The 22,549-nt window shown below is 38.1% G+C and overlaps 1 protein-coding gene across 40 annotated transcripts in view; it reads right to left on the bottom strand.

The window, feature by feature from the left end:
* Window positions 1-22,549, bottom strand: part of TTLL5 (tubulin tyrosine ligase like 5) — a 280,680-nt gene that overhangs the window by 44,942 nt on the left and 213,189 nt on the right. For all 40 annotated transcript variants that reach the window (XR_011432241.1, XR_011432240.1, XM_070250190.1 and 37 more), the window contains one exon: window positions 21,471-21,688. Coding sequence is in view for 38 of the 40 variants with exons in the window: in XM_070250190.1 (XP_070106291.1) it covers window positions 21,471-21,688 (218 nt within the window). In the remaining 2 variants the exon portion in view is untranslated. The remainder of the gene's footprint in view (window positions 1-21,470; window positions 21,689-22,549) is intronic.

The raw sequence follows: 22,549 nt of genomic DNA, 5'->3' as shown, positions 1-22,549 counted from the left end.
ATCAGGGATGACCTTTCTGTAGAAGGAAGGACTTAGAAAAGGGAAATCTCAAGATTTTACAGGAAGAGTAGAGCTGGAAATGCTGACCTCACCAGGGCTGTGGCAAACAGACATGGCGGCATTTGTGAAGGTCCTGAAAACAAATACCCCCTTTTCATCATTTTTATAAACTACTGGGGAGAACCCACTTCTTTCATTCCCAAAGGAGAGAAGAAATTGTAAGATGCAAGTTAGGTTAAAGAATTGAATTCCAAAAAATGAACTCATACTCAGACTTTTCTTAGCCAACATTTACTCACAGATTAAATATCTCACAAGTGTCCTTACAACACACCAACACACCTACATGCACACAGTGGATGAGTGCTTCTTCCTTTTACCTGTCAGTCCAGGGATCACATATGCATTTCAGAGACAGAAGTTAAGATGCTGATCCTTTGCAAATAACAATTAGAACATTATTAACTTGGGTCTGGTTCCAAAATCAAGTCAAGAAACATTTAGTGAAGTCAACTTTTGTGTCGTAGTGGTGCAAAGGACTCTATTTTATAAAGACACTACACATTATCGGTTCCACTATATTCATGGTTCCATTCTGTTTTGTTCCTAATATTATTTATTAATTTGGGCCGTTTCTCTTTTTTAAGTTTATCATAAGTATATAAGTATTTCGAGGTGATCCTCTTTATTGTTTGTTGTTGATTTCATTCATTTCTTCAGCAATCATTTAATGAACACCCACCAACTGGCAGATACTGTTTGAGGCACTATTCTCTCATTCTCTCATGTGGCAGGCTGTACTAGGCAATTTCTGTATTTTTAGCCTTTTATTTTTATTTTCATTAATTTACTCTGTTGTTCCTTTTATAGCTTTTCAAGTTAAATGATTAACTCACTTATTTTCAATCCTTTCTGTCTTTTTAATAAATGTATTTAAGGTTACAAGCTTCCTTTTGAGTGCATTTTGGCTATCCCACAAATTTGATATGTAGTACTTCTACAAATATTCAGCTCTAAATATTTTATAATTTTCATTATGATTACCTCTTTAACACAATTACTAAATACTCTATTTTTTCAAATTTCCAAACATTTGTACTTAAAAAAAAACCTTTTCATTATTTTTAATTTAACTGTATTGTAGTTAAAGAGTGTGAACTGTTTGATACTGATTTTCTGAAATATGTGGAGCCCTCATTTGGACACAGTATATGCTGAATTTCTGTAAATGGTCCACGTATACTCAAAAAGAATGTATATTCTCCCTGATGGGTACAGGAGTCTACGCATAGGTATTAATTCTTTTCAGCCTGTGAGTTGTGACTCAAAGGGGGTTGTAAAATCAATTTAGAGGACACAATCAGAACTGAAAAAAAGAATAGGAAATAATATCTTGCAGAACTTTTATTTCACATATACACATACCTACTATACATATTTTTACTGAGTTGCATATAAATATATTTTTTATTATGAGTGGTGGTCAAGAAAGATTAAAAGTCACTTATTAAAGGAGATTTAATTGTTTCAAATATTCAAAATCCTCAGAAATTTTTCTTATAGAAACCCATCAGTTACTGATAGAAGTATATTTAAATAAATCACCAACTATTGATGATTTGCCAATTTCCCTTAGAATTTTGTCAGTTTTTGATTTATATATTCTGAACTTATGATATTAAGTGCATATAATTGCTTTTCTTTATCCCTATTAATGCTTTTTGCTTAACTCCATTTTATTTGTTGCTTTACCAGTTTTCCTTCTAATTAGTATCGCAGGGTTTACATTCTTCCAATCCCTTGCCTTTCTGTGAGATTTTATTTTAGCTATGTCTCTTTTAAGCAGCATATAACTGAATTTTTAAAAAAATGCAATTTGATAGTCTATCTTTTAATAGAAGAGTATAATATGTCAACATTTATTGTGATTACTCCTATATTTGGACTTATTCCTACTTTCTTAGATTTTGTTTTCCATTTACCATCCTTTTCCTTTCCTTTTTTTCTTTTCCTGCCTTCCATTTGATTCACAAAGTTTCTACATTCCTCCCTTTCTGTTGGTTTGAAAACTGTACATCAATTATATAGCTAATTTTTTCCTAAGAAAGTATAAAGCCATTCAGTATTTCTGTCTTGCCCTTGAACCTGACACTGAACTATTCCACTGAATATTCTTGGTCCCTACATCTTGTCTTTGTTGTGTTAAACGTGTTTCATCTTTTTAAAGAAGACCAACAATTATTTTTATAGTCACTAACATTTATTGATATTTTATAAAATTTTTGCACTTCATTGTTTATTGTTACCCCACACTTCTGTGTTCACTTTTATGCTATAAAGTCTTTGCTAGTTCTTTCAGTGAAGGTCATGGGTGGTATACTCTTAGACTTTGAACATCTAAAATTACTTTAATTTTGCCTCTCTTTTTTTAAATTGTGGTAACATTGGTTTATAACATTATATAAATTTCAGGTGTACATCATTATATTTCGATTTCTATGTGGATTGCATCATGTTCACCACTCAAAGACTAATTACAATCCATCACCACACACATGTGCCTAATCACCCTTTTCGCCCTCCTCCCTCCCCTCTTTCCCTCTGGTAACCACCAATGCAATCTCTGTCTCTATGTGATTGTTTATTGCTGTTTTTATCTTCTACTTATAAGTGAGATAATATGGTATTTGACTTTCTCCGTCTGACTTATTTTGCTTAGCATAATACCCTCAAGGTCCATCCATGTTGTCACAAATGGCCAGATTTCATCATTTCTTATGCTTGAGTAGTACTGCATTGTGTATACACACAACATCCTCTCTATCCATTCGTCCCTTGATGGGCACTTAGGTTGCTTCCAAGTCTTGGCTATTGTAAATAATGCTGCAATGAACATAGGGGTGCATATGTCTTTACGCATTTGTGTTTTCATGTTCTTTGGATAAATACCCAGCCCTGGAATAGCTGGATCACATGGTAGTTCTACTCTTGATTTTCTGAGAAATATCCATACTGTTTTCCATAGTGGCTGCACCAGTTTGCATTCCCACTAGCAATGTATGAGAGTTTCCTTCTCTCCACATCCTCTCCAACATTTGTTGTTTCCTGTCTAGTTAATTACAGTCATTCAGACAGGAATGAGGTGATATCTCATTGTAGTTTTGATTTGCATTTCCCTGATAGTCAATGATGTTGAACATAGTTTCATGTGCCCATTGACCATCTGTATATCTTCTTTGGAGAAATGTCTGTTTAGATCTGCCCATTTTTTAATTGGGTTGTTAGTTTTGTTGTTGAGATGTATACATTCTTTATATATGTTGGATATTAATCCCTTGTCAGATACATGGTTTGCAAATATCTTCTCCCAATTGTTAGGTTGTCTTTTCATTTTGTTGATGGTTTCTGTTGCTGTTCAGAAGCTTTTTAGTTTGATGTAGTCCCATTTGTTTATTTTTTCTATTATTTCCTTTGCCTGGTCAGACATGGTACTTGAAAATTTGCTGCTAAGACCAATGTTGAAAAGGGTACTACCTATGTTTTCTTCTAGAAGCTTCATGGTTTCAGGTTGTACATTCAAGTAGTTAATCCATTTTGAGTTAATTTTTGTGTATGGTGTAAGATAATGGTCTACTTTCATTCTTCTGCATGTGGCTGTCCAGTTTTCCCAACACCATTTATTGAAGAGGCTTTGCTTTTCCACTCTATGTTCTTGGCTCCCTTGTCAAAAATTAGCTCTCCTCAGATGTGGGGGTTTATTTCTGGGCTCTCGATTCTGTTCCATTGATCTGTCTGTATTTGTGCCAGTACCATGCTGTTTTGGTTACGATAGCTTTGTAGTATGTTTTGAAATCAGGGAGTATGATACCTACAGCTTTGTTGTTTTTGCTCAGGGTTCCTTTGGCTAATCAGGGTTTTTTGTTGTTCCATATAAATTTTAGGATTCTTTGTTCTATTCTGTGAAAAATGTCGTCGGAACTTTGATAGAGATTGCATTCAATCTGTAGATTGCTTTAGGAAGTATGGATATTTAACAATGTTAATTCCTCCAATCCAAGAGCATTTAATATCTTTCCATTTTTTGTGTGTTCTTCAATTTCTTTCAACAATGTTTTATAGTTTTCAGTGTACAGATCTTTCACCTCTTTGGTTAAGTTTATTCCTAGGTATTTTATTCTCTTTGTTGCAACTGTAAATGAGACTATATTCTTAACTTCTATTTCTGCTACTTCATTGTTAGTGCATAGAAACACAACTGATTTTTGTATGTTGATTTTGTAACTTGCAAATTTAGTATAGTCAATTATTATTTCTAAAATTTTTTTGGTGGATTCTTTAGGGTTTTCTACATATAAAATCATGTCATCTGCAAATAGTGACAGTTTCACTTCCTTTCCAATTTGGATCCCTTTTATTTCTTTTTCTTGCCTGATTGCTCTGGCTAGGACTTCCAATACTGTGTTAAAAAAGAGTGGTGAAAGTGGGCATCCTTGTCTGGTTCCTATTCTTAGAGGGATAGCGCTCAGTTTTTCTCCATTGAGAATGATATTAGCTGTGGGTTTGTTATATATGGTCTTTGTTATGTTCAGCTACTTTCCTTCTATATCTATTTTATGCCAGGTTTTTATCATAAATGGATGTTTTATCTTGTCAAATGCTTTCTCTGCATCTAATGAGATGATCATGTGATTTTTATTCTTCACTTTGTTAACGTGGTGTATCATGTTGATGGATTTGCAGACGTTGAACCATTCTTGCATCCCTGGAATAAACCCCACTTGATCATGGTGCATGATCTTTTTAATGTATTATTGTTGTATTTGCTAGTATTTTGTTGAGGATTTTTGCATCAAGGTTCATCAGTGATATTGGCCTGTAATTTTATTTTTTTGTGTTGTCCTTGTCTAGTTTTGGTATCACAGTAAATGTTGGTTTTATAGAATGAATTGGGAAACTTTCCCTCCACTTCAATTTTTTGGAAGAGTTTGAGAAGGAGAGGTATTAAGTCTTCTTTGAATGTTTGGTAGAATTCACCAGGGAAGCCAACTAGTCCTGGGCTTTTGTTTTTGGGAGGTTTTTGATTACTGTTTTGATCTCCTTATTGGTGATTGGTCTATTCAAATTCTCTATTTCTTCTTGATTCAGTTTTGGAAGGTTGTATGATTCTAAGAATTTATCCATTTCTTCTAGATTATTGAAATTGTTGGCACATAGCTTTTCGCAGAATTTTCTTATAATATTTTGTATTTCTAAGGTGTCCATTATAATTTTTCTTATATTTCTGATTTTATTTATTTGAGCCTTCTCTCTTTTCTTGGTAAGTCTAGTTAAAGGTTTGTCAATTTTATCTTTTGAAAGAACCAGCTCTTGGTTTCATTGATTTTTCTATTGCTTTTTTATTCTCTATTTATTTCTGCACTGATTTTTATTATTATGTTCCTTCTCCTGATTTGGGGCTTTGTTTGTTCTTCTTCTTCCAGTTCCTTTAGGTGCACTGTTAGATTATTTGAGATTTTTCTTGTTTGTTGAGGTAGGCCCGTATTGCTATAAACTTCCCTCTTAGAACTGCTTTTGTTGTATTCTATAAATTTTGGCATGTCATATTTTCATTTTCATTTATGTCCAAGTATTTTTTAATTTCTCCTTTGATTTGTTCATTGACCCAATCATTGTTCAGTAGCATTGTGTATAATCTCCACATATCTGTGGCTTTTCTGATTTTCTTCCTGTAGCTGATTTCTAGTTTCATACCTTTGTGGTCAGAAAAGATGCTTGGTGGACCAGCCCCGTGGCCAAGTGGTTAAGTTTGTGCACTCTGCTTTGGTGGCCCAGGGTTTTGCCAGTTCAGATCCTGGGAGCAGACATGGCACCACTCATCAGGCCATGTTGAGGTGGTGTCCCACATGCCACAAGTAGAAGGACTCACAACTAAAAAACTAAAAATATACAACTATGTACTGGGGAGCTTTGGGGAGAAAAAGTAAAAATAAAATCTAAAAAAAGAAAAAAGAAAAGATGCTTGGTATTATTTCAGTCTTCTTAAATTTATTGAGACTTATTTTGTGGCCTAATATTTGATCAATCCTGGAGAATGTTCCATGTGCATTTGAAAAGAAAGTGTATTCTTTGGTTTTTGGATGGAATGTTCTGTATATATCTACTAAGTCCATCTGGTCTAATGCATCATTTAAGGCCAACGTTTCCTTATTGATCTTCCGTCTGGATGATATATCTATTGGTGTAAGTGGAGTGTTAAAGTCCCCTACTATTATTGTGTTACTGTCTATTTCTCCTTTAATGTCTGTTAATAATTGCTTTATATATTTCAGTGCTCCTGTTTTGGATGCATAAATATTTACAAGTGTTATATCCTCTTTTTGGATTGTTCCCTTTATCATTATGTAGTGCCCTTCTTTATCTCTTGTTACAGTTTTTGTTTTAAACTCTATTTTGTCTGATAGAAGTATTGCTACCTCAGCTTTCTTTTCATGGCCATTTGCATGGAGTATCTTTTTCCATCTCTTCACTTTCAGTTTGTGAGTGTCTTTAGGTCTGAAATGTGTCTCTGGTATGCAGCATATACATGGGTCTTGTTTTTTTATCCAATTAGTCACTTTATGCCTTTCAATTGGAGCATTCAGTCCACTGACATTTAAAGTAGCTATTGATAAGTATATACTTGTTGCCATTTTGTTAATTTTTTCCTGGGTGTTTTAGTAGTTCTTCTGTTCCTTTCTTCTTCTCTTGCTCTCTTCCCTTGTGGTTTGATGGCTTTCTTTAGTATTATGTTTGGGTTCCTTTCTCTTGACTTTTTGTGTCTTTATTACAGGTTTCTGGTTTGCAATTACCATGAGGTTCACATATAATAACCTACATATATGGCAATCTATATTAAGTTGATGGTCTTTTTAGTTTGACCTCGTTCTAAAAGCTCTACTCTTTTACTCCCCTTCTACCACATTTTATGTTTTTGGTATCATATCTAACTTCTTTTTGTGTGTGTGCATGTATCCATTACTCTCTTATCATGGAAACAGATAATTGTAGCACTTTTGTCTTTCATATTATCTTCATAGGCAGTTGATCTGCTACCTTTACTGTATTTTTGCCTTTACTAGTGATTTTATTGCCTTTTTAAATATATATATATATAATTTTCTTATTCCTACTTCTGGTCTTCTCTTTCCCAGTTAAATAAGTCTCTTTAGCATTTGTTGTAAAACTGGTTTCCTGGTGATAACTCCTTTAATTTTTGCTTGTCTGAGACACTCTTTATCTCTCCTTCCCTTCTGAATGATAACTTTGCCAGATAGAGTATTCTTGACTGTAGGTTTTTCCCTTCAGCACTTTACATATATCGTCCCACTCCTTTCTAGCCTGTAAGGTTTCTGCTGGGGTTTCCTTTGTATGTAGGTTGTTGTCTTTCTCTTGTAGCTTTTAGGGTTCTCTCCTGGGTGGCTGGTTGTAATGCTCAGCTGCATGTGGCTGTTTTGACCCTTCAGTCACTTTATCAGGCATGGGGAGCCCCAACACAGTTGGCTGCTAGGTCTAATAGCACATTCCTTTTGCAGTTTTTCTGTTAAGTGAGTATGTTCCCAGCACGGCTGGTTGCTAGGCTCAGGGGTTTACAATTGCTGTAGGCCTCTGGCCTGCAAGGCTATTGTCAGCTCTCTCAGGATTACAGCTGAGTGGGGCTGGCCCCAGGCATGGGAGCACCCAATTGTTTCAGGCTTTGGAAGGCGGGGCCAATCCCATCCGTGGCTGTTTGAGGAGCACAAGTCTTCTGCAGCTGACTAGTCCCACTACCCACAGGGCCACACACACCACCAACACAGTCCTGCCCCATGTGTACCACCTGACCCCCCAAAGCAGACCCAGTTGCCCCACTGCAGAGGCCCCACAGACTCTACCAACGGCCCACACACTCCACCTGCTCCTTGTGCATTCCAACCCACTCACCTGGCTTCAGAGGATCCAGGCACTTAGCCTATGCAGGCCGACAAGTTGCCCGAGGGCTTGCTGTTGGATGGGGCCTGTCCCTAGGGCAGGCTGCCTGCCCTGGCTGAGCTGGATTAAATCAGTGCTCTAGTGGGTGGGGCAGACCCTGGGCTAATAGGCCAGGTGAACAACTCCAGCAGCATCTACCAGGGTCTGTGTCAACACACCCGAAATAGATCATGATAATGGCTGCCGCCAATGTCTCAGTCCCTGGAGAGGTCTTACCTATCACTGAAACGCACCCAGAGCCTATCAGGCAAGACTCTTTTCACCAAAGGACTGTGCACCTTTCTTTCTGGTGATTTTAGGTTGCTTTGTGAAATAAGTGAATTTATGCTTGAGCTGTCTAAGAGCCAGCTTTTTTCCCCTTATGTCTGACAGCTTTTCTGGGGGAATTCCCTATTGTAGTTAATAGCCAGGAAAGCCAGATATTATGACACTTGTCTTGGTTGTGTTGAGGTCAAGGATGCTTGTAATGGTTAATGTTCCCCTTCTCAGGTCCCCCACTCCTCCAGGGAAGGCTGCATACCTTAGGATTGCTCCCAGCCAGCCATGAAGTGCCACAGCTTGGAAAGGTGGCTTTTTTCATCTGCAGAAAGGAATTTCTGCCTCTTTCACCTCAGTCAGGACTGTCCCTTGTTGTGGGGGTTCTCTTTATCCAGTTTTCAATTCTCTCTTAGGAGTAATTGTTCCCAGAGTAGTTGTAAATTTGTTGTGTCTGTGGGAGGAGGTGAGTTCAGAGTCCACCTACACTGCCATCTTGACACCTCTTTTGCTTTCTCTCTTGAATGGCAGTTTAGCTATGTGTAAAATTCTAGACTGAAAATTACTTTACCTCAACACTCTTAAGCCCTTAGCTCTTGTCTTCTGGCACCTATTATTGCTGAGGAGAAGAATGCTGGAATTTGTGTTCCTTTGTAGTTAAAGTGAATTTTCTCTTAGGTAGTATGTAAGACTTCTCTTTATGCTTAGCGGTCTGCAGTTTCACTATGTTATTAGAGGTGTATTTATTTTGATACATGAAATAAACTTTTTCACCTAAGGATTCATGTCTGTCTTCAATTCTGGAAAATTCTCAATGATTATTTTTTAAAGTACTACTTGTCCACCAGTCTCTCTCAGACACTCCTATCAGAGTCACATGTTATCCTCTACGAGATACTCCTATTAGACACATGACCCAACACGTCTGATTGTTCAAAAATATTAATATCATCTGTAAGAAATTCATGTTCCAGTTGCTGATTCTGTGGCAAGCTTTCTTAGTTTTAGATTTATTCATGCATTTTGGAATTTTGGTTTGCAGGCTCATTCTGAATAGGAATCACTTTCCCCCTTGTCTCTACTTGCTCACTCCTCCCTGTCTAAAGATTTTTTAGTTGCCTCCACCCAAGTCCCTCTGACCCAGTCCAGAACCAGATTTTACAGTGGTGTTATGGGGCCCTTACCTCAGTGATATTTAGAAGTCCAGGTCAGTTCTGAGACATGAACCCGTTGCAAGGGTGTGTCATTGTCTTCCTGACTCTGTAGGCCCCTAGTCTCATATAAAGATTTAGCCTCTGGCAGCAGATCCATGCCAGTTTTATCAGTCTCCCATTAGGAGAGCCCACTGCAGCTTTTAGCTCAGGGTTTTTCAACCTTGGTACTATTGGGCTGGATAATTCTTTCTTGTGGGGGACTGTCCTGTGCTTTGCAGGATGTTTAGCAGCATCCCTGGACTCTACTCATTAGATGCCAAATCACCCCTCCCCCCAATTATGAGAACCCAAAATGACTCTAGACACTCCCAAATGTCCACTGGGAGACAACATCATCCCCAGGTGAAAATTCACTGTTTTATGTTCAATTAATGAGACTGGCTTCAGTCTCTCTTCTTGGGTAGGGCACTTTCGGGCCCCAATATACCACAGCAGCTGAACTCCAGGTTGCCCCTGCATGCGTCCAGAGTAGAGTTCAGAAAGCTTGTTGCTTTGACGTCATTCACTGATTCTCATTTATTTCTGTACTTTTTGGGGCTAAGAAGATGCTTCCTTTGTTTTGAAGCTCAGCTATATCCTTTTGGTTTTCTTCTTTGAGCTTTTTATCTATCACTGCTACGTGTCTGGAGCAGAGGGGAAGATTCAAGTGCAAACTATGGAGCCAACTTGACTGGGAGTCAGTAGGTTAAAATCTATTCTTTTGTTTTGTTTGAAACTAAGCCTTTGCCTTCAATAGTTATTAGCGTTATTAGTGTTCAGGAAATCAAAATGTGCTTGAATTTCCATAGCCTTGCTAGCTAGAGCCAAATCACACTTATGAATATCAACTTACTAACTACAAAAATTGCAATTTCTTTCAATAGGGAACAACAGCAGCAGCAGAAATTACGACGACACCAACCAACATGCATTGGACACTTAATATATGTCAGGGAATACATTACTGCATATAATCCTAGAAACAACTCCACGATGTAGGTGATACTTTACAGATAATAAAACAGAAGCTTAGAGAGATCCCTAAATAATATTCAATTAAGTAAAGGAACCAGGATTCAAGTCTAATTTGAAATCTTGGGCTGTTAGCAACTTTGCTCTACTGCCTCCCATATTCCCCTCTACAGAGTATAACTAACTAATGATGAGATCGTTGTCATTTACTGATCCTTGATGCATACACCTTGATGCAAAATACAATGTCACTACCGCCACCTTAACCACCACCATTTCCATCTTCACCACCACCTCCTCCATAACCATTTCCTGAGAATTTATTACAAATATAAGCTATATCAGGGGCTAGAGACTGAACTTATCTCCCTTTTCTCGAAAATAAACTTCATGAGGGCCAGCCTGGTGGTGTAGTGGTTAAGTTCACCTACTCCACTTCTGTGGCCCAGGCTTCACAGTTTCAGATCCCAGGTGTGGACCTACACACTGCTCACCAAGCCATGCTGTGGCGGTGTCCCACATACAAAATAGAGGGAGGCTGGTAGCTCAGCAACAATTTCCCTCAAGCAAAAAGAGGAAGATTGGTAACAGATGTTGGCTCAGGGACAATCTTCCTCAGCAAAAAATAAAATATAAAAGAAACTTCATGAAAGTAGGGCTCTTGTCTGTCTTCTCCACCAATATCTGTCACCACCAATATCTAGAGCAATGCATAGCATAGTGGACATTCAATATATATGTGATAAAAGGGTGTGGACAAGGCATCTGTCCTAAGTGACTTATGGGAAGCAGAACACATAGAAAAAGGAAAAGCAAGACAAGGAAATAGATGGTAGAGTCAGCTGAGGAGTAGAGGATGGGGCAGTTGGGAAAGATGCATCAAGGCAATAAAGTCCTGATCTTGAATATAAGGCGGTGCTTAGATTCAAGAGGACTAAGGGCATTCTGTGCAGAGGGGATGACGTGAGCATGTAGGAACAATGATGGAAGCAAGTGTATGCAGCAGACTGTGCAAGGAGGCAGTATAGCACAGGGAAGTGTGGAGACAGAATAGAGGACATTGCAGAAGGCTTTCATGTCAGACTAATGACTCTCAACTTTATCTTGCAGGCACTGGGAAGCCTCCAAAGATTTCAGAAAAAAGGTTCAAAAAACTATTTTAGAGATGGTATTTTAAAATTGCTTCCTAGGCCTACTTATGTACCCTATTTCTTTAAGAACCAATTTGGATAGTTTAAAAACTTCTATCTTGTTGTTTTCTTTTTCTTCAAGAAGAATCAATTTTTGTACTTTATATTTTTCAAAATATTACCTTTTATCCAGTTTTTAACAATGTATAGTATATAATTGTGCACAGTGTTCTCATAATTTTTCAATCTCTCCTATATCTATTTTTAAATCTTTTTCTTATTGTTAATTCTCCCATTTTTCTGGCAGAGCTATGTGTATGTTCTCTTTCCCTGTCCCCCTACCCCAAACTAAGGTTTTGAATTTAACTGATTTTATTGCCTGCTTTTCACTTTATATTGCTTTTCTTCTTGATTTCCTTTGATCTGTTTTTCTTAGCTTTGTTTTATTGATCCTTTTCTAACTCCAAGAAATGAAAGCTTAGTTCAGGTATGACAAATATGTGGTATGCATATTCACCACTCTCATCATATTCCCTGTCTGGGGTAGACTTTACTAATCTATCAAAGTACTTCTTCCTGAGCTCAGAGAAGTCCTCATAATTCTCTTCAACACAACACTCTGGGCAATCAGCTGAAGCCAGTATATCAGTTGAAGTCAATATGCCATTTGTGTCTTGGTTAATTTCTTTTCAAACTTTTTATATTTTAACAATGAAAATAACTACCTTTGAATGAATTTACCTTTGAGTACATCTCTGACTATATTTCACATATAAGTTTTGATATGTACACTTCTTTTTTTTCATTTAAAAAAATTACAGCCTTACTGAGGCATAACTGACATATACAACTCTAAGATATTTAAGGTGTACATCATGGTGATTTGATATGTGTATACACTGCGAAAGGATTCCCCCATCTAGTTATTTAATACACCCATCACCTCATATAGTTATCTTATTTGTTTTGGTAAGAATTTAAGTTCTACTCTCTTAGCAAATTTTAATTATACAATACACTGTTATCCACTATAGTCACTATATTTTACATTAGATCCTCAGATCTTATTCATCTTATAGCTGAAAGTTTGTACCCTTTTACCAACCTCTCCCTATTTCCCCCACCCCCCTAATTCCAGGCAAGCACTTTCCTACTCTTTATTTCTATGAGTTTGATTTTTTTTTTTTTAGATTCCACACATGTATAAGTGATACCATGAAGTATTTGTCTTTGTCTGGCTTATTTCACTTAGCATAATGCCCTCAAGGTCTATCCATGTTGTTGCAAATGGCAGGATTCCCTTCTTTCTCATGAGTGAATATTTTTTTTTTTTTTTTAATGGATTTTTTTTTTTTTTAAAGATTTTATTTTTTCCTTTTTCTCCCCAAAGCCCCCCGGTACATAGTTGTGTATTCTTCGTTGTGGGTTCTTCTAGTTGTGGCATGTGGGATGCTGCCTCAGCGTGGTCTGATGAGCAGTGCCATGTCCGCGCCCAGGATTCGAACTGACGAAACACTGGGCCGCCTGCAGCGGAGCGCGCGAACTTAACCACTCGGCCACGGGGCCAGCCCCTCATGAGTGAATATTTTACTGTATATATACCACAACTTCTAAGTGATAGACACCTAGCTAGTTTCCTTGTCTTGGCTATTGTAAATAATGCCGCTTCGTACATGGGGGTACATACACCTCTCCAACATAGTGTTTTCCTTTGACTACATTCCCAGAAGTGGACTTGCTGGACCATATGGTATTTCTATTTTTAATTTTTTGAGGAACCTCCATACTGTTTTCCATAGTTACTGCACCAATTTACATTCCTACCAACAACGCATAAGGAAGGGTTCACCTTTCTCCACATCTTCACCAACACTTTTTATCTTGTTTTTTTTTTTTTTTGATCTGTAAGGAATTATCTTTTAAAATTGTTTATTGAGTTAATGATAGGTTACAATCTTGTGAAATTTCAGTTGTACATTATCGTCTGTCAGTCATGTTGTAGATGCACCCCTTCATCCTTTGTGCCCACCCCCACCCCCCCTTTCCCTGGTAGCCACTAATCTGTTCTCTTTGTCCACGTTTAAATTCCTCATATGAGTGGAGTCATACAGAGATTGTCCTTCTCTATCTGGCTTATTTCACTTAACATAATTCCCTCAAGGTCCATCCATGTTGTTGCAAATGGGATGATTTTGTTATTTTTTACGGCTGAGTAGTATTCCATTGTATATATATACACCATATCTTCTTTATCCATTCGTCTGTTCATGGGCACTTAGGTTGCTTCCATGTCTTAGCTATTGTAAATAATGCTGCAATCAACATTGGGGTGCATTGGACTTTCGGAATTGCTGACTTCAAGCTCTTTGGATAGATACCCAGTAGTGGGACAGCTGGATCGTATGATAGTTCTATTTTTAATTTTTTGAGGAACCTCCATACTGTTTTCCATAGTTGCTGCACCAATTTACATTCCTACCAACAACGCATAAGGAAGGGTTCACCTTTCTCCACACCCTCACCAACACTTTTTATCTTGCCTTTTTGATGACAGCCATTCTAACAGGTGTGAGGTGAAATTTCCTTGTGGTTTTAACTTGCTTTTCCCTGACCATGAGTGATACTGGACACTTTTTCATGTACCGTTGGTCATTTGTATGTCTTCTTTGGAAAAATGTCTATTCAGTTCCTCTGCCCATTTTTTAACCAGATTGTTTGCTTTTTTGGTATTGTGTTGTATGAATTCTTTCTGTATTTTGGATATTAACCCCTTATTGGATATATGATTTGCAAATATTTTTTCCCATTCTGTAGGTTTTCTTTTCATTTTGCTGATGGTTCCCTTTGTTGTGCAGAAGCTTTTTAGTTTGATGTAGTCCCACTGGTTTATTTTCGCTTTTGTTGCTTTTGCTTTTGGTATCAAATCCAGAAAATCATTGCCAAGACCGACATCAAGGAGCTTATCTGCTATGTTTTCTTCTCATACTCTTATGGTTTCAGGTCCATTTTGAGTTGATTTTTGTGTATGGTGTATGGTAGTGGTCCAGTTTCATTCTTTTGCATGTGGCTGTTCAGTTTTCCCAACACTATTTATTGAAGAGATTATTCTTTCCCCACTGTGTATATTCGTGGCTCCTTTATCATAAATCTACTGGCCCTACATGTGTGGGTTTATTTCTGGGCTCTCTATTCTGTTCCATTGATCTATGTGTCAAAAGCATACTATTTTGATTACTATAGTTTTGTAATATAGTTTGAACTCATGAAGTGTGATGTCTTCAGCTTTGTTCTTTCTCAAGATTAGTTTGGCTATTTGGGGGTCTTTTGTTGTTCCATAAAAATTTTTTCTATTTCTGTGAAAAATGTCATTGGAATTTTGACAGGGATCGCACTGAATCTGTAGATTGCTTTGGGTAGTACAGACATTTTAACAATATTAATTCTTTCAATCCATGAGGACAGAATATATTTTGATTTACTTGTGCCATCTTCAGTACCTTTCATCAGTGTCTTATAGTTTTCAAGTCTATAAGTCTTTCATCTCTTTGGTTAAATTTATTCCTAGGTATTTTATTCTTTTTGATGCAACTGTAAATGGGATTTTTTTCTTAATTTCTCTTTCTGATAGTTCATTGTGAGTGTATAGAAATTCAAGTGATTTTTGTATACTGATTTTGTACCCCACAACTTCACTAAATTAGTTTATTCATTCTAACAGTTTTTTGGTGGAGTCTTTAGGATTCTCTCTATATATTATCATGTCATCTGCAAATAGGGACAGTTTTACTTCTTCCTTTCTGATTTGGATGTCTTTTTTTTTCATGCCTAACCGCTCTGGCTAGAACTTCCAGTACTATGTTAAATAAAAGTGGTGAGAGTGGGCATCCTTGCCTTGTTCTGATATGTACAATTCTTATTTTCAATATATTTGCAATATAGTTTTTATCCAAATTACTTAAAAGAATGTTTTATAATTCCAAAATTATTTGTACATTTTGTCCAGACATTTATTTTAATATCTCATTTTATTGCAAAATGGTCAAAGAATGAGGACTGTATAATTTCTATTTTTTAAAGATTTAATCAAAATGTTCTAATTTTGAAAAATAACCTATGGGAGCTCTGCAGGGCATAAGGTTGTATATCTACTAATTTAATGTTATTAATCATATTGTTCAAAACTGTTTATGTCCTTATGTTAGGTCTATTTTCCCTATAATAATGACTATTACTTCTATTTTTTTTCTGCAATTCATTATTTTAGATTGAATCTATCTTTTCTCTCATCATTTTTATGTCTGTATACTTTTCCTCAGAATTTTGGCAGAATTTTTAACATTTGTCCCTTATTTCACTGATTCAGTTTTCTGTAGTGCCCAATCTCTGTTCACTGTTCAGCCCAAAGTCTCATTCCCACGCAACCCTCCCTGACCTGACGGCCTGCTTTCTCTACGTGATAGCTTTTTCTAGCTCTACACACTGATGCAGCCTACTCTTAAATTTTGTTAACAATACACATTAGGTATTTTCTAAAATGTTGTTTTCCTTCTTCCTGAAACTTATTTCAGAGAGTGGCAGCTCCTTTGACTCTTCCCCATGGGGTTTCCTTGTAAGCTACACCATTCATTCCAGAGCCCCAAGATATTTTAGCATTTGCTCATCCTTAGAGAGGAAAGTCTAAGTTTCCCATTAAGAGCTTATGATCATGGAGGAACTGATATGGATTCTATCAAAGGTTGGTATAAATTCCTGCCCAAAACTTTTAAAAAGGTATTTTCATAATCAGATAAGAAGGGAAGTGAGGGATAGGAAATATCCAGCAGTTATAACACCATTTTAACATCCCAGCAGGCAGGGATGAGAAGTACAAATTTAATTTAAACTACACAAATATGAACCACCACAGGAAGAACACGACTCTCACGTACTTCTCTCCACTGGACCATACATACCCCACTGGCAACTTTTGGTTACGTGTGGTTACTAATACCCAGTTCTCTGAGTGATGTCATCGTCCACGTCAAAAGCAAACCTTAAGATCTCCTCATGCCACCACTGAGGTGCAAATGCTGAGGGTTGGTAGAGGGAAGAGAGTTTAAGTGCCAGACTCCTGGACTGGCCTTCATCTCTTCCTACTTGCAGTCCCCACTTAGAGTAAGAGGGTATGGTCTGGTGTACTCCAGGCCTCCCATGATTTCCCTAGACTGCACCCTCATAGGCACAGCAGTATGTAAAAGCCGCCAGTGTTGTTCTTCAATCCAATCCTTCTTGTGCTACATCTAACATAAATTCCCCCAACAATTTAGTATGAGAGTTACACTAATTCTTCCTCCTTTTGAGTATTTCATTGGCCATTTAAGTGGTAAAACTGGTGCAGAAAGGAGAGGAGTGAGTTCCTAAGTGCTTACACTGCTTTTTCCCAAAGGCAATATTTTAGGATGATTAATCTGCCATTTGCTGTATAGAATGGATCTGAAAGTCCTGCTAAAGGCCTTGGAAATCAGCGGTCTACTGGGAAGAGTCTAAGGTTAGCCCAGTAGGTGAGATGGATTCCGGTTTTCGCTCTGCCACTGACCACCTGTGTACCTTGCTATACTCAGAGCCCTGCACTATGCCTCTATCTTTATCTATCTATTCCTTTATCTTCCTTTATCTAAAGGTCTATCATTATATATTTTACAAATGTATAATTTAGAGAATCTTACATTTAAGGATGGGTATGCCACAGATTCAATCATATTTCTTGAAACTACATATAACAAAAGGCTGAAACTCTGATAGAAGACGGTTAACCTACAATATGACATCTTCTGTGCTCATATCAGGAACCTATTTTGGATCATTATAACTCCTGATCACTTTGCTTCATTTTAATGACTCATATGTTAAAAAGATGTCACATTTTTTTTAACCTGATTCTTATATTTATATTTTTCTGACATTAATCTCTGAGCATCTTTCATCATATTGCTGACATCATCAAATGTCAGGTCAGATTAATTGATATTTGGCTTTACCACGCTGCCGAGCTCTTGATTGCTTTCCTCCCTCCTAATCCCTAGCAGCCTTTAATAAACACCACTGTCCTGGGTGCTGACACGGACGGCAGTTACCTTCGATTTCCACTGAGCTCACCCTGATGTAGAATATCCTAAAACCTGTGTAAGGAAAGGTAATCCCAGCTATTTAAAGAAAAGCCCTTTAGCTAAGTCTGGTGTTTCTTACACAGTTTTCCTTCTTCAGAGTAACCCCAAGGTAGAACATGGTTGACGCTGCTCTTCCAAATCCATCTCTAGTCTATGACTTTAGCCCATGTCTCTGGCAAACTCTAATCTCCTCGGGTCTCTTTCTCCCTATTTCCTGGAGAGTGTGATTCCGGCTCTGAAAAAAAGGTCATTTACAAGGAAGAGACAGTTCATATGCACGTAGTTGTTCATAGGCTGTCATCTTTCTTATTCAGCTGACTGCTTCGAAGAAATACCACAAATAGTTTTGAAAGGAGGATCTGAAGTGGGTACTAAATTATGAAGTGTTGCAAACATTAGAGAGGAAAATCAAGAGAGGCTATTGGCACTATGGAAAAGGCAAAAAAAAAAAAAAATCTAAATCATCCCTTCACAGAACTGACAAATGAGATTTAGCTAAGCACACGAACTTGAGAACTATAACAAAGAACCGTTGGGCCAAGAGGGGATGAGGAAAATGGCTGTAAAGCATTAGGATTAAACAGCAAATGTGCTCATAAAAAGGCTTTCAACAGAATAGACAGAAAACAAGTTATTTTGGTTAATTATTCAGTGGGGACAGTGGTTTTTGTTTTACAGATGGAAACTGAAACCTTAAGAGGGAAAGTGACTTGAATATTATCATAAAGAAATAGGACCCCACTGTTCTGCTTCTCAACTCCCTTTGCACCAAAATCCAAACGACATTCCATCTTTTATGTTCTATTGTTCTCTAAACTCAACCCTCTAGGATGTGGAAACTTTGATGCTCTTGGAAATTGCTTCTATATTTGTCCAGTGCCAACTTCTGTGCTAGGAGAAGTTTGAAGTTCAACCCAAAAACAGAGGGTTTGGCATGGTCAAAAGCTCATTACAACTTCTCATTAGTTGCGTCTCTTGGGGCAACAATGGCATTCCTGAGTGTGACTCAGTCTCACCAGTCATAGCTGAGGGTTCCTGATTAATCTGAACTGAGCCAGAGCAAAGGCCGCAATACGCTCCAAGCAAATGAAGCAACACATCTTTCATGAAGAAAGTAAAAAATTACCTGAAAATGTTTTGAAATACCATCTTAGTATTAATCATAATAATACCTAAAACTCATTTAACATATATTACGTACCAGGCACCGTAACTGTGCTTGACGTTATTAATTCATTTGTTTCTCTTACTAACCTGTGAGACACGCACTACTATTATCCCTGTTTTAAAACAGGAAACGGAGTCACAAAGACGTTAAATAACTTATCATGCTGGCTAGGAACATGAACTACTTTAGAACAATAAGAATATACCAACTGATACCCAGGAGCCTGACTTCAGGAGCTATGAAAGGTTCCTCTAGATTAAAAATAACTTCATCAATCCAGATAAAGGATGGGGTTCAGTTCAGTGACGGTTTCTTAGTGCGGTACGCTCTTCAAACGTACCGTGGCAGTATCAGATGCTAACAATGGGGAAAACTGGGTGTACTTATCTTTATGTGTACTATCTATACAACTTTTCTGTAGATCTAAAATTATTCTAAAATAAAATGATTATTTAAAAAAAGCTTTATCTGGATAATACATAGAGGGAACTTTTCATCGCATCAGTTCAGATAAAAATAATGCTATTCTTCTTCCTAAAAGTCAGGAGAATATTGAAGACAACACTGTCCATTTTCCGTGTAAGTGAGGGAATGGTAAGGTCTCCATCAGAGCTAACTTATTTAGCTTCAGAGACTTGTGCTCGAGTTTTAAAGGCAAATTGGAAACTATTTCCTGGAACAACGCCTCACAGCATGCCTTTTGATACTTGGATTATATTTCTTAAATTCTGAAGAAATCTTGCTTTTTTCCCCCCTTCTGTGCATTTTTGGTGCTGAGCTGTTTCCGGTTTTCCCACACTCCTGCCTGTCAGAGAGAAGAAACCACAAAAATGCAGCAAAGCAAAATTTGTTCACAGAGCTGCAATTCCATCTCAGAGGGCTGAAGAGCTCTCCTGCCAGCTGTGAGTTCAGGGCAGTGAGGGGTGTCTTCAAATGTCCACCCTGCTGCCCACTGACGGAGGCCACCTCTCCACCAGAGGACCAGACAGCCACACAGGCCACTAATAACTGGAGAATCCACAAACCCGGAGCACACTGGCAAACTCAACATTTGTATGAGACTCACTAATTTTCCTCCCTAACTGTGGGCTTCTCAAACCTGTGAAGGAGAGTGTGGTTTTCGAATGCTCAGTGAGTTCTTACATGTGCTCGGTCTTGTTCCATGCACTTTACAGGTATTAACTCTGCTAATATTTATCAGCTGTCCTATGAAGTAGATACTCTTATTATCCCCACTTCACGAATGAGGAAACTGAGGCCAAGAGATTAAGTAGCTTGTAACTTGCTAAAGGCCTCAGGTTGGTAAAGTGTGGGGCTGGGAAAGAGTGGACAGGTAGTCTGGCTCCGGAGGCTGTGCCCTTAGGATGTGTCTCTACTCCTTCCAGGGTGAGGGGCCACATGGCTTCCTCGCTATTGTGCTATTTGCCTTCCACTACGAACTGCAGGCTTCCTAGTGCCCTTCCCTACTGCTCCAGAGAGTTCTGCAAAGTCATTACGACGCCAATTATTCCTCGAACAGTGCTTGGCACTTAGTAGGCGCGTAGTAAATATCTGTTGGATAAATGAATAATGGCAGCAATATAATCAAAACAGCCACAAGGGATTGCTTTCAATCCAAATCCAGAACTTGATTCACCATCCCAAGGGAAAAACAGTAACTGCTTTTTCTATGTCCTAGGGTTCTTTCTTACAACTGAAATTGATTTTCGAGAAGGACGAATAAATGAGGAGCCTTAATGAAAGCAAGAGAAATACACACACTCTCCTCTAGGTGTTTGCCCATGAAGGAATGCCCGCCTCTTCCAGACACCTTGGAAAAGGTATGCAATTTGAAATGGAGAAGGGCTGCTAGGACCAACACTCTTCATGAGTCCATTTCTGGTTCACTAGCTAAAAAATGGCTGGGGGTAGAGCGAAGGATGTGACCTAAAAAAGCTGATTCAGGCACGGAAATGTCTTTTTTGAGGTAAAATAGGTAGACTACAAAAGATAATCAGAAATACTGCTGCTACACAGAGCCTACTGACTAATGCCAACGAAGTTAATCCCCCCAGTAAAATCCCAATCCTATGTCCTCCCATTCAAATGCCTAAAAGTGAACAAACCAACAAGGGTGGGTGGCAGGGGAAGGGTGTTGAATTTTATATGAAACTGAAAAGATCTGAATCTGTAGAACGACCAAGAGAAGAAGACATCTGGGGGAAGTTTTCATTTCCTTCCTCCCAGCCCACAGTGGAGCACTGTTACCTGGTGCACTGTCTGATTGTAGCTCCTGCCAGAGGCCAGAAGAGTTAGTTAGCGACAACCCTGAACCCTGCCAGCAGCAGCTCTCCTCTCAATCCCTGGGGAACCTAAAAGAGCAATGCCTGCCCCTCCCACAGGGTAGAGCCCAGACGTGGGCACGTTTCAATAGCTCCCCAGCTGGTTCTAATTTGTAGCCAGGTCTGAGAACCAGAGTTAGCTTTTATTCCCCATCAGGTGTTCTTCTTTTCAACATTTTAGTACAAATTGTCTTGAAGCCTCCATAAATAAAGAGTACTGTAAGCAAAGAATTGATACAACTCATAAGAAATTAGACAGAAGATTACTGAAAACTTACTTGGGAGCCCTCTGGGATGTTGCCTTTCGGAGAACTTGTTTGTGATTGGATGGAGGTTTGGGGACCAGGGAGGAGGAAGAACTTGGAGGTGGCACCACTTTTTGTGGCAGAGTGGTTGGCTTCTGGCCACTAGCTGTGGCACTTGAAATTCTGCAAGCTGCACCATTGCTCATTGTCCATAAATTGGAGTTAGGTAGTGTCTGGCTCCCAAAGATGGCCTACAAAGAAAAGGAAAAAAAAAGATTTGATGGAGATGCTCTTCACAACCCATTAAGTGAATAACTGATTTGCAATCCTGAAGCAAGACCAAAAAAAAGGGAAACTGTTAAAGTAATTTTTTAGGAAAAATTTCTCTAATAATGCCAGTGCAGGTCCAGATTCAGAGACAGGAAATCTCTTGGAGCAGAAAGTTGAGATGGTCTTGTTGAAAGTACACTGGGCTAGGAATCAGGGCAGCTGTGTACTATGTATTGGTCCATACGTATGATTTAGAAAGGCACTTGCTCTCTCTTCGTCTTAGTTTTCTTTACTGTTAAATTCAACAAATATTTAATGAACGTCTCCTACTGGGTGTCAAGTACTAGAAATATAGCACAGAACAAAAGTGACTTGAAGCTTGACTCAATCCCATTCACAGAACTTTGAACTCCTCTAGAAGGCGTGCACATTTGAAGAAAGAGAAGCAGCCAGTGTGGCTAGGGCATAGTGAGTAAACAGAGAGAGTAGAGAGAGGAGGCTGGAACAGAAACCAGGAGCCAGACCATGCACGGCCTTGAGGGCGATTTGTAGAATTCTGGTGTAGTAACACCTTGTTGACCTAAAGATTAACACAAGACTTTACATTTGAAAACGTTTTCAAAGTAAAATTACTACATGCATACTAGTTACTATATGAATACAAGATCAACACAAGGGTATTTTTGCTCACAGGGTAAGCCTATAAATAAATATAGACCTAAAAATCAACATCATAAACATCAACATATATCTAGAGTTAGGCTGTAAACATATACTACTTGCTTAAATAAATGCTTACGAAATTCTTACAACTTATTTACCTCATTAGAAATAACTTTTGG

The sequence above is a fragment of the Equus caballus genome, chromosome 24 (assembly GCF_041296265.1).
Source record: "Equus caballus isolate H_3958 breed thoroughbred chromosome 24, TB-T2T, whole genome shotgun sequence".
Lineage (NCBI taxonomy): Eukaryota > Metazoa > Chordata > Mammalia > Perissodactyla > Equidae > Equus > Equus caballus.
The sequence above is the reverse complement of the archived record's forward strand: the minus strand, read 5'-3'. Positions and strand labels throughout refer to the sequence as shown.